Source organism: Pseudochaenichthys georgianus, unplaced genomic scaffold (genome assembly GCF_902827115.2).
Source record: "Pseudochaenichthys georgianus unplaced genomic scaffold, fPseGeo1.2 scaffold_200_arrow_ctg1, whole genome shotgun sequence".
In the NCBI taxonomy this organism is placed as follows: Eukaryota; Metazoa; Chordata; class Actinopteri; order Perciformes; family Channichthyidae; genus Pseudochaenichthys; species Pseudochaenichthys georgianus.
In genome coordinates this window covers 302,929-315,976 of record NW_027262720.1, presented here as the reverse complement: position 1 = coordinate 315,976, position 13,048 = coordinate 302,929, and the positions used below count along the sequence as shown (strand labels likewise).

General features: G+C 42.0%; 1 protein-coding gene across 1 annotated transcript in view; it reads right to left on the bottom strand.

Moving 5' to 3' along the window:
• Positions 1 to 32: 32 nt before the first annotated feature.
• LOC117441800 (AT-rich interactive domain-containing protein 3B-like) overlaps positions 33 to 13,048 on the bottom strand; it is a 108,375-nt gene continuing 95,359 nt past the window's right edge. Inside the window, exons 5-9 of the mRNA XM_034077806.2 lie at positions 12,092 to 12,275; positions 5,954 to 6,198; positions 2,924 to 3,202; positions 1,908 to 2,000; positions 33 to 919 (exon numbers count right to left, since the gene is read on the bottom strand). Of these exons, the coding sequence (XP_033933697.1) occupies positions 759 to 919; positions 1,908 to 2,000; positions 2,924 to 3,202; positions 5,954 to 6,198; positions 12,092 to 12,275 (962 nt within the window). The 3' untranslated portion in view covers positions 33 to 758. The remainder of the gene's footprint in view (positions 920 to 1,907; positions 2,001 to 2,923; positions 3,203 to 5,953; positions 6,199 to 12,091; positions 12,276 to 13,048) is intronic.

Below are 13,048 nucleotides of genomic sequence, written 5' to 3'. Positions count from 1 at the left end.
CATTTTGTGGTCAAGAGGAAGGGTACAATGGGGGGGGGGGGGGGAGACGTTCTCTCTGCTGTGTTAGAGTTGATGTCCCCCCGCCTGTGTGCGCTACATGTTTAGAGACAGTTTGTAAAGCACTGAATCCAGGGGGATGCAGAGACCCACTGAGAGGGGGTCCGGTGAGCCTGAGTGGGGGTCTGAGGTTGTGAAGGTTCTATTGTGCTGATCCACAGCAACAGTGTGTGTCTGGAGGTCACAGTGAGAGTTTCCCCGACTCCCCCCGATTGCAACGAGGTTCAAAAATAATATAAAAATAAAGTTGATTCAGGTTAAATATACTACAGCTCCTGAGGTAAAGACACCACTGCAGGTTACTTGATTTGAGGTATTTAAAAAGAGAAAACAAAATCATTCTAAAAACACAAAATCAAAAAAAAAAAAAAAAGGACGACAAAATGGCAACAAAACAAAAATCGTTCCTAAGATAAAACTTTTCAAGTTCAGTTGTGACGACACCTGTCAGTGGGTTTTGGCTGAGCTGATTGTGTTAAGCATGTAGGATTAGCGTGTGTGTGTGTGTGTGTGTTTGTAGTGTAGTGCGTGTGTGTGTAAGATGCATAGCTGTGTGTTAGCTGTCATAATAACGTAATCTCGCTTCGGTGTTCCTGATTGGACAGCCAAGAGGTGGACAGGTTGATGAGGTATTTGTTGTGCAACAGTTTGTTTTTCGTAGAGGTTTTTCTCATTTTACTGAATCTTCTTGCAGGCGGGAGTTATGGCGACGCGTTCGGGGGGGCCTCGGCGGAGCTAGGACCCTTAGAGGAGGAGGAGGAGGCGGGGCTTAGGGTCTGAGGGATGGAGAAGCTGCTGCTGGGGCCGGCCGGGGGGGCTGACATCGGGGGGGTCAAACCGGACTTCTGGGCGAACAGGGTTCCTGTGAGGCGAGGAGAACAGTTTCAACACAAGCTCTGAAGAACACTTCAAAGGTCTCCTATCAGACTGTCAGGCAGATATTACAGGTCTCAGATGCATCCGGGGGAAACACTTAACTCAAGGAAAGGGCTTTACAGAACACGTGAGAAGCATTCAGAGGACATGCTCATTCACCAACATGAAGGGAAACATCATGACATAACCATGGAGCCTCATTGAAAACGATATATATTATGTGTGATGGTCATTTGCGCCGTCGACTCGCTAAATATCACATCGTGAAAGAACGGTGCACTCAGCGACTTCTCGGTCAGATTGGAGATCCCAGTTAAAGCTTTTAAAATGTAAGTAAAGGGTCTGGAGACCAGAGGTTGCGCTAGACTTTTTCGCTGCCCGTCATTTTGACGGACAGGATCGTAAGACTTCTGTCAAAATTATCTGTCGGCCTTTACACAACTCTGACGGGGGGGGGGCAGTTAGGTTTGGAAACAATATCATTTCCTTTTTGGAGGGCATGCGTAACGCCGGAGCGTCGCTGCGGGGACACTTTGGCGCTGTTTTCCGAGTTTGTTCTAATCCGGCAAAAGGACGGACTGCTTTCAGATTTGTCAGTCATTGTTAAAAAAAATCTGTCATAGGCGGAAAATATTCGGTTAACGCGAACTCTGCTGGAGACTCAAATCTCCCTCAGCCCTCCCATGTGTAGATATACTGTGTTAATGTTTACATGTTACCTACAGTACTGTATGTTTTATCGTCGTCTGGTAAGTGCTCGGTTGTAAATCAGATGTTCTAATCTCAACGGGACATACCTGGTTAAATACAAGTTAAACAGAACATGATAGAGTTCAAAGAGAGTGACACTTTAACCGGTGTCTGGTTGTGTTTCAGCAGCAGACTGAAAACACCACATCTGGTGATCGTAGCACACTTAAACATCTGCTTGCTTCCACAGTATCAACAGCATGACATCCTCCTCTAACACCAACCTGAGTAGATTGTGCCATTGACCTCCACTGAGACGGTGATGCTGGCGTTCCCATTGGTCGAGATGCTCAGAGACATGTCCTGCTGCTTCTCTTCTGCACAAACAAAGGGATGTTTTAGAGCAGTGTTCCTCAAAGGGTGGTCCGTGAGTATATCGGTAACATTTCACATTTGAAATACATACATAATAAAGTCATTCTCAAATTGTTTAAAGATGGCCTGTGTAGGTTGCCACGGAGACACGCAGGCAGTGAGTGCTAAGTAGTGCTAAACAAATGGAACCGTGTAAATAATGTTGAACTCATGTTAGATGAAACCTTTACCCTGGTCCACACTGCCCTCTGGTGGCGACGGTGGGGTTTACCTGAAGAGCTTTTATCAATCAACATCGTTTAGGTGCAGTTGGTTAGTGTTAGATTTAACGTATGTAATCAAGTGTCTTTTATCAAACTAGATAACTTGCTGCTGGACTGATGTCTGCTTTCTCTCCATCATAATGGAGTTCGGGGACGCTTTGAGAATGGTGCTCAAAGCGCCAAAACAAAACTGTATATTTTCCAGAAATCACGAGACCTTTTTGTGAGCAGTTTCATGTCGGAACTACTTTCTTTGCAGCGTATCACTGCGCCAAAAGGAGTGATATCTCCAGGCTAAAAACTGCTATTTTCTGCCGTTCATGCTTAAAAAAACCGTTGTTAAATGGGAGACATTTCTACAACGGACACAAAATAAAAAAAGTTAATTGGTAACTAGAACATAAGGATCTCAGATAATGAGAAACTTATAATAAAATAAAAAGAGACTGGGCCTTTGCCCCCGATCAGACCTGCTCACTTTGCCTGGTGATCACTGATGACACTATGATTATGGTGCTCAATCGGGAATCAGGTTTATCACCAAATTCCTCGTACGTGTCACCCCACCTGCATGAACGGCAGAAAATAGCAGTTTTAGCCTGGAGATATCACTCCTTTCGGCGTAGTGATACGCTGCATTGTTGACCCCAATCCTCACTGACCTCTGGCTGTGATGTTGGGGTTTCCCAGGCGCATGTTGAGGGGCATCTGAGAGGCCATGGCCAGCAGGTTGTGTTGGAAGGCTTGCTGCATGAGGCGCTGCTGCTCCTCCGCCATGCGCCGGGCCATCTTCCTCTCCGGACCCTCCCCCCCGCCCGGCTCCAGCTTCTCCCGCAGCTGCTCCAGAGTGGCGGCTCTCGCCAGGCCGGAGACCTGGTGGTGCCCGAGGGCCAGAGCCATGGAGGGGCGGCCCGCCAGCATGGAGGGGGGCAGGTGGTCCTCTGAGGAGAGAGAAACATGGAGGGATGCTTTAACTTGTGAACTGGGAGTACATTTGAGATCTCCTATGATACCATTCTTAGGCCTATATTACGAGCCTCAGATACAAACAGGAAACATGTGACGACAGATCGCCCACTGCAGCCTCAGACCCCTCCGTTTCACTTCCTGTTTCTGAAGTGAGGACTCTGGGGCCGTAGCTTAAATGCTGCCGTGATGAAACGCCATGTCCTGTTCCAAACCACATCAAGGATGATTCTGAAACAGCATGGAGCTTTCTCTCTCCGGTTTACCGCGAGGCGACTTCCTTTTCGTTTCCTGATTTTTACATACAATTGAATTTAAATTGTTCGAGGACGATATCGCTACAATTAAAATACTCCCAATGAATGAGTTGCACGGACTTCTTACATCACTAGCAGAGAATAACTTCCCTCACTTTCAATACAAACAGATCTGATGAGTGACGTGTGCAAAAGCAGTCCCACATCAACAGAGACTGGATTCCGTCAAACAGTCCTTTTTACCGGCATAAATCTGAGGGTAAAGCACTCTCCACTTTACTCACACTTGGATTAGGACCACGGTTTGTTTTCTGATTTAGTGTCAGGCGACTTTGAGCACTGGGAAAAGCGCTATAAAAGTGAAATGTATTATTATTATTAAAACACAGGCCATCCCACGAGGGTCCGGCACACGTAATCACCGTCATCAAGGCTCAGCTTCAAAGCTCATAACGTATGGGAACCATGTCATTAATGAGGAGGGGAAAAGGTGAGGGCTCTCCGCAGCCGGGGGGGAAACATGGACTCTAAAAACACCTGGATGGACTACACACACACACACACACACACACACACACACTGATGTGGGGGAGAGGCATGACATGTTGCGAGAATGTAATACGCAAATGTAACAGCACACTTCCATACCAACATTCCTGCATACGCTGCCATACCGACACACACACACACACACACTGATGTGGGGGAGAGGCATGACATGTTGCGAGAATGTAATACGCAAATGTAACAGCACACTTCCATACCAACATTCCTGCATACGCTGCCATACCACACACACACACACACACACACACACACACACACACACACACACACACACACACACACACACACACACACACACACACACACACACACACACACACACACACACACACACACACACACACACACACACACACACACACACACACACACACACACACACACACACACACACACACACACACACACACACACACTCGGATGAAGGGTATTCTGGTCTGTCTTCAGGGACTATATCTGTAATGCCGTTAAATGCTTGTTAATCATGCTGATAGAGTTTTATTTAAAGGGACAGTACACGCCAACATCAGAAACATGTATCTTCTATTTTACCTGTAGAGGTCGTTATCAATCAAGACGGTTTCTTAGTGTTATATTTAACGTATCCATGTGGATATAACGCCCTCTGTCACACAACTACAACTCGTCAAACCGACACCTGAGTGAAGCAGGACTAACAGGTGAGGTTTTTTGTTTACCCTTAAACCAAAAACGGACTTATTTTCCGAGTTATTTATCAAACTACAGAAGATAGCTTTTGGTGGAAGTGTTGGAGGTATTTGCTGTACTCGTGTCTGCTTTCTCTCCAATACATTGGAGTGAGATGACACTTTGATTATGGTGCTCAAAACAAAACTTAAAACAACTGTATATTTTACAGAAATCATGAGGCCTTTTTGTGAGCAGTTTCAAGTAGGAACTACTTTCTTTCCAGCGTGTCACTCCGCCGAAAGTAGTGATATCTACAGGCTCGTTCTTTGAAGGGAAAATAGTTCCTATTTAAAAATGCTCCCAACAAACTTAGTGGATTATTATTGTTTGTCAGTAAAAAAAAAAACGTAATCAGATGAAAAAAAACAGTAAAGAAAAACAGGAAATATTAAATGTTGCAGCTCTTTTGACATTAAATACTTAATAATAATGATAATAATGTGTTGTTCATAATGTAAATATAAAATGTTTTGATAGATTTGGTGTTTTAATATCGTCAATACTTAATGATCTAGTAAAAAACACATTTTTTAATTGAATGTCTCTTTAAAACTAAAGCCTTTTCTGTAGGAACTGTTCACGTGGTTGTCCACCAGGGGGCAGTGTTCCCCTTCAAACACTCCCAGCACATCTGTAACACCGGTTTACTCTGACCAGCACGGAGAGGCGTCATTATGTGGCGTACATATTTACCCAGATAAATGTAACCTCCGCAGATGTAGAGAGGGTTCCTGAACATGTCCGTATATCTGAGAGCGGTTGACTTACAGGTTATTTAAGGCAGGTTATTTTAGAAGGGAACCCCAACACATCATTAGTTTAGTTATTTAGATTTCATGACTAATCGTTTAGTGTTCAAAATGTCCACTTAGGTTTCTAAAAAGTCATTAAATGTGATGTTAAACAGATACAAGTTTAGTTTTGTGTAGATCCTCAGCTTTACTTGTGTTCAGTTAAAAGCTAATGCAGATGATTTACAAAGGACACATTTTTCGTTTTTCAGTCCAAAAACAAAGGTTTTAACTTAAATTTTAACAAAAACATACAGATTATTGCAGTTTATTTAACATTGAATACTGATTTGAGACTCTTCATATTAGAAATGGTGCATACAAGCTGTAAAACATGTGTGATCAGTAACATTCCCGTCTCTTTAGCTGCTAGACGTTTCCACATCCACATGGCTCCTACCTTTCTTCATAACGTGTCCCGGGGAGACGTGCATGCCGTTGAGCGCGGCCAGGCTGCCCAGGTGCATCTTGGGAGGAGAGAGGATGTGCGGCGCGGTGCTCGGGGAGGGGGAGAAGCGGAAGAGGCTGCTGCTGTAACTCGGACGCCGGCCTTCACGTCTGTTGCTGTCGATGGCAGCCTGAAGCTCACCTGGAGAACTGAGCCCCTTCCTCTCACACTCAAACGGGTACAAGTACTTCATGTACCTGAGGAGAGAACACACAGAGAGGACATACATCAGATCACCAGGACATACATCGGATCACCAGGAAATACATCGGATCACCAGGAAACATTCACATGGGAAATATCAAAGGAGTATTTATGATGTTGAGGCATGACACCTGTTAAAATATGTACTTTTATAAACTATAAGCACTTTTATGGAGGCCCATGTGTGTTTTTAATCAATATTATGAAACACTTTTTCACAATAGTCACTAAATATCTCAAAACATTCAGAAACTTTCTTTTGAAACATCTTATTTTGAGATAAGTCATTATTTTGAGATACTACTTTATGATTTGACAAGGTATTTCATTAATTTAAGATCCTTGGTCACCATCTTGACCACATTTATCTTAATTTGCGATATTATTATTATTATTATTATTATTATTATTATCTGCCTTCAAAAAGATTCCCTTAAAGAACTGTATGATTTAAAAGTCAAATGTGTACACATAATGATGACGTCATTATTCACCTCTGCTCAATACTCAGATTTACTGAGTGGAGCTTGAACGCAACATAATGTAATTCAATGGAACCTAATGTTAGATTTAGTCTTTTGTCGTGGTATATCTGTTTTTGGATATAAACGTAGACATGATTTTAAGTGATTATTTTGAGATACTACTTAATTGTTTTAATTATAAAGATACTTAAATAAACGATTTGTTTATTGGTTAAGTGGTCCTTGGTATGAACAAGTTTCAGAAACACTGATCTAAAGTAACAGACAGAGAATCAGCACTTTGGAAACAGGGCTGAAACAGAGGGGATTATGGGTAATGCTGCAATGATCTGTTTGGTGTTTCAGCCAATCAGAGACAGGCTCTGGATATATCTGAGACCTGTGATATGTTGATGAGAAACAGTATAATAGGGCAGTGGTTCTCAAACTTTTTTCAATAATGTTCCCCCTTTGAAACACACGTTCAGCCACGTACCCCCTGATCAGCACAAACTATTTGTTAAGGAAAAACATGCCTATAAAGAGGTCCAGCACAGCGCTGCACCATCAGAGTCTGATTTATTCAAACACAACCTCGTAACTGAGAAACACTTAAATGCTACATTTCAAATGTTTACAATCCGTCACTAAATTCATGGCAAACCAATTTCAACATCAAGCAACAACACTAAGACGACATTAGTTGCATTGAACTGATCTTTTTAATAAGTTGTTCTATAGTGAGAAACATGGGCTCGAGCTTCACTGAGGACCTTTGTCCTTCTGACAGCGAGGCCACTGCAGCTATTACACTTCGCGTTTTGAAACATGTGTAACTCTGTTCATATAAAACCCACACTGCTCAAACTTCCTTACTTTTCCTACAATTGGTATATTTGTATATTTATTTATTTTGGGGCGTGGGGAATGAAGAGAAACAGATATGAGCATTTTATGAGCATGGGATTTTGACTCCTCATATAAACATATGCATAATGCTGCGCTATACTTTGCGGCCACACGCCGTTGCCAAGCAACGCTTATTGTTTAGGTGTCCTTTGATAAGCAGGCAGTCATGTAATTAACTAGAACTAGCTAGATCTGATAGATTTGGACATAAACGCGAGTGAAGTCTAACCGGACGCGAGAGAGGGATCAGATCAGCTGCTGCTGACGGAGAACAGGCAGCTCTGCATGACCACAGCTCCGCCGCTGTGACGGACCGGTGAGCGGAGCAACATACACTCAGAGTTAGACCTAACACCCTTGGCTAGTTTATCTACTCTGGAACTAGCTAAACTAGTTATAAATATATGTATTCTTTCCTGTCGGGTCACTCATTACAGGTTCAGCGAGCTGCACGAGACTGACAGGCTGTCAGGAGAGGGAAAGAGAGCACCCGTTTATTGTTCCCATTTTATTATCCAGAGTTTCTGTAAACCTTTGAATAAAGTAGTTAATCTACTATTAGTAGTTTGTTTAAATGCATTCATTTTTTTATTTTTCATTCACATAAAATAAATCGCACGTACCCCCTGCAGTACCCCAACGTACCCCCAGGGGTCCGCGTACCCCCTACAGTACCCCAACGTACCCCCATTTGAGAACCACTGTGACAGGGGACCTTTCATTAAGTGCAGCTCTGATATAAGATGCTGTTCCTGATGGTAATTTATTTATTTATTCATTTGGCTTCATGGTGAGAGATTACAGTTTCTCTTTGAGGTGCAAAATACGTGTACGTTTTTACAAGTAGTTTACCAACGGAGGAGTGCAACCACATATCTTTAGATTGGTAAAGCGTGGATACATTGCTTTATTGTCAGTGTAAAGATCTCCTTTTGAATTAAAAGTATTTCATCCTACAAAGAACCGTCTTTCATTTGATCCCTGCATGCAACATCATTATTTTACTTAATTTGACCATTTATTTATTGCGATGATTATCCTGGCAAAAGTAATTCACAATATTATCCAAAACCTTTACTGAATTGGTATTAAATGTATAACATCTATATAATATGGCACTAAGACATAATCGAATCAATCAAATAATTAAAAAACTAATATTTGTATTGCATTATAGATAGGATCTTAATTTTATAATAATAATAAGACAAATAAACAAATATAGACCTTTTTTAAGCGTGAGATGGGCCGGAGAGTCGGAGCAGCGGGAGCGGTACTGCAGTCGCTTTACCGCACCGTTGTGACGAAAAGGGAGCTGAGCCAGAAGGCAAAGCTCTCTGTCTACCGGGCCATGTTCCTTCCTACCCTCACCTATGGTCATGAAGGATGGGTCATGACCGAAAGAACGAGATCGCGGATACAAGCGGCCGAGATGGGTTTCCTCCGCCGGGTGGCTGGCGTCTCCCTTAGGGATAAGGTGAGAAGTTCGGTCATCCGGGAGGGACTCGGAGTTGAGCCGCTCCTCCTTCGCGTCGAAAGGAGCCAGTTGAGGTGGTTCGGGCACCTAGTTAGGATGCCACCTGGGCGCCTCCCTAGGGAGCTGTTCCAGGCACGTCCAGCTGGGAGGAGACCAAGGGGTAGACCTAGGACCAGGTGGAGGGATTATATCTCTTCGCTGGCCTGGGAGCGCCTTGGGACCCCCCAGTCAGAGCTGGTTGATGAGGGGAAAGAAAGTTTGGGGCTCTCTGCTGGAACTGATACCCCGAGACCCGACCACGGATAAGCGGGAGAAGATGGATGACTTAATAATTTATTTTATTTCCCTACTTTAACAGCATCTCTAAGACAAAATGCAGTTATTGTGAGTGTTTTCTTATACTCTAATCCACAATAAACTCCCCATGGTCCCACCCCTTTGTGTTAACTGTGTTTCCATAATCCCTCACCCCTAATTATAGAAAACCCCCATTGTATAAAATCAGGTTACTCCAGCAAGCCAACGGTAACCTTGGCACAGGATTTAATGAGACACCTGGTATGACAATTGTGCAAGGACACGTTTTGTATGCTGAGTATACTTAGATGACATCACAGCTCTGGTATTTAAGAGCCAACAGGAAAATGAACATGCTGTGTTGTGCATGCTGATAATGCTGGGATGGCAGATCAATAAGAGGCTAAGAGCAGCGTCCATTAGATAGAGCGACATTAAAAATACATAACGGATCATTAGTGCACCGGATAGAGAGGTGTAGAGAAGGATTTCCATCAAGATAGCAACGGGGATTTTAGTCGCGGTTTTTAACTGTGCAATCTGTCAGTCAAACCCCACCTTAGTCATGGCGAACTCTGACCTAAATCACATCAATACATCTATAGGGATCAATGGGAGCTGTGTGTGATGTAATATACACACGGATTGGATGTGAGGAGGGAAGGAAACAAACCCGCATTTGTATAAACACACAGGCACGGGTTATTATTGACGTCGCGGCTTATAACCAACACACACATGAAAAAATATCCACATACTCTCACACACACATATGGGATAAGGAACGTGCTTGTTTGCAGCCGAGAAGACACACACTCGAGATTCTTTATTTAGTTCACCGTAAATTAAATTAGCGCTTACGTAAGATTAACGTTAGATGGATAGGATGCTCATTGGGTGACTACTGCATCCAATTAAGATAATTGCATTGGTTGCTTTGTGACAAACAGGGAAAACGTAGCATTTGATACCCGAGTAAAACGATAACAATAAACCCTGTGGACTTTAATATACGTTATTTGTTAATACTGTTTGCTTCCTGATGGTTAGAATTCACTTTTTGATATATCTTTGTAAACATCTGCCTTAAAACTACTGTATCTTTTCAAGTAGATTAGAGGAAACTACAATTAAAAGGGCTTAAATGTGTATATATGTATTGTTATATTTTTTTGTTTCTGACATGTTCAATAAATTGACAAATTTCATTTAATTTTATAATGTTTTCATTGCATTTCTATATGTGCTTCTTTTGTACAATTGAATTCCTCTTACTGTGTACAGGTATCATACACCAAAACTAATTCATTGAATGCGTAAACTGTCTTGGAAATAAAGCAGATTCCGGTTCTGTTAGCTAAGGCTGCTAACAGCTAACAGCTAACAGCTAACAGCTAATAGCTAGCATTAGGTAGCTTTCTCCTGCTGGTTTTATCTTTGATTTGTTGTTCACGATGTAGCATTAAAAGGGAAAAACACTATATCGTTACTGGCTCGGCCCTGATGGTATATTGTGAACTGTAGTATCGTCCCGTTTTCAGATTTAGCATCAACCTGGTACAGGTAAATTCTGTATTTGCTTCTTTTTTATAGCTAACAGCTAGCATTAGATAGCTTTCTCCTGCAGGTTTCATCACGGATTTGGTGTTCGCACGCTGTAACTTTACGAGGGAAACCAGGACACATCATTAGTTTGTCTACATTAGCCTCGTCCCTGATTGTAGTACCGTCACGTTTTCAGATGTGTAGCATCGACTTGGTAACTAATCATCAGTTTTTGTGACGTCTACAAAAACTCGAAATCTTGCCGAGTATATTTGTCTGACATCTAATATGTCTCCACATCTGATATAAGACATAATAACTTCAGGAGTGACACTGCAGTGAGATATCGGGTCTTGTTTTTAGACAATGCATCATATTGTTAAGTCAAATAATCTTATTTTGAGTTGTATCTCAGATTTTGTTACATATTTATTAGAAAATCACAAACTAACATCAGAAAATAAAAACCTTTGAGCATTTGCGGCTTATGTTGCAACACAACATTTCCTGATTCTGGTCAAATATAGTTCAAAATGAGTTCTCCCAGCTCATCACAAGATCTGATTTATCTAAATATCCCTTCTTCAAAAATCGTACCAAGCTAATCTTCACTTGTTCTATTGGCAGATATTTTTACTTATTTCAAGTGAAAACAGATTGTTTTCATTATTGTTTAACTTTTTACAGCGTACTCACTACACTGTCAGAAATAAAGGTACAGTACAGGTACATTTTTGTTCTTTAAGCTACAAAAGATACAAATGTACCCTTAAAGGTACAATCACGCTCCTGTATGGTACTAATAAGTACCTTTTTCAAGTAAAAGGTACGCATGAAATATGTATTGCGGAAAAGGTACATAAGTGTACCCTTCACATAGTGAATGCCAAGCTAACAGCTAACAGCTAGCATCAAGTAGCTTTCTCCTGTGGGCTTTATCAAGGATTTGGTGTTCACGCTGTAGCTTTACGAGCTTTACGAGCTTTACCAGGGGAACCGGGACATATCATTTGAGAGTTTATTATGAGTGCATTAGCCTCGGCCCTGACGGTAGTACCGGCACGTGTTCAGATGTTAGCATCGACCTGGTACCTAATCATCTGTTAAACCACTGAATTTCCTCAGGGTCATTAATAAAGCTCCATCTTATCTGATCTGATCTTTTTGTACGTCCCTGTGCATCTGAATACTCACTGTGTGCGCAGGGTGAAAGCCGCGCTGGTGATGGAGGTCGGCAGGTTGAGGCCCTTTGTGATTTCCCTCCAGATCTTCTTGTTGATCACCTCCACCAGGCCTCCCTTCTCCGTCACCAGCTTGTACAGCATGTACAGATCCAGGACCTGCTTGGCCATAATTGGGATGCGATTCACCGGGGTTCCTATGGAAGAGCGGAAAAACCATACATTAAATCAATAGGGCGTATAAACCATACAGCTGAATCGCAATAGCTTCGAGGCGCACCATGAACGCATTGCAAACAAAGTGCATCTGTGTATTACGTGTGCATGCATTTTTAAAACGAGACAATCCCAATGGGAATGGACCCCATAATGCTGACGACTCCTCAGACATATGGGCACCTAACACAGAACATACATTTAAAGCCGCTGCTGTAGAAATGACCAGGCAGGATGAAATCTAAATTATGCATTCATTCATCCACCAGCCACCATTTTAAAGGTCCAGCTCATGAATGCACACACACATTGCTTTTTTTTATTACTGCACATATTCTTTTATTATTAGTAGTAATATTATTAATAATGTTCAATAAATAACGTGCAAATTACGTAACTACCACGACGGTTTTTGCACTACTAAATACTGTTAATATTTACATTATTGATGTGACCGTCGATGTGTCCCGTGTTTTGAATTGCTCTTTCGTGCACAGTCTTATTAATATTGTGCTGCTGCGTTTATTGTATTTTTGTAACAACAATTTCCTTCGGGATGAATCAAGTCTTATCTTGTATTTTATTCCATTTTATTTCAATGTAAATACGGCTACATTTTATTGTAGTATATTTTTTGCAATGTTTTCTTAAAATAGTTCTCTATCTGTGTTTTTAATTCCCGTCTTACTTTATGTATGCACCAAGTCAAATCCCTCGTACGTGTCCACCTACCCGCTTTAACCTCTATTAGAAT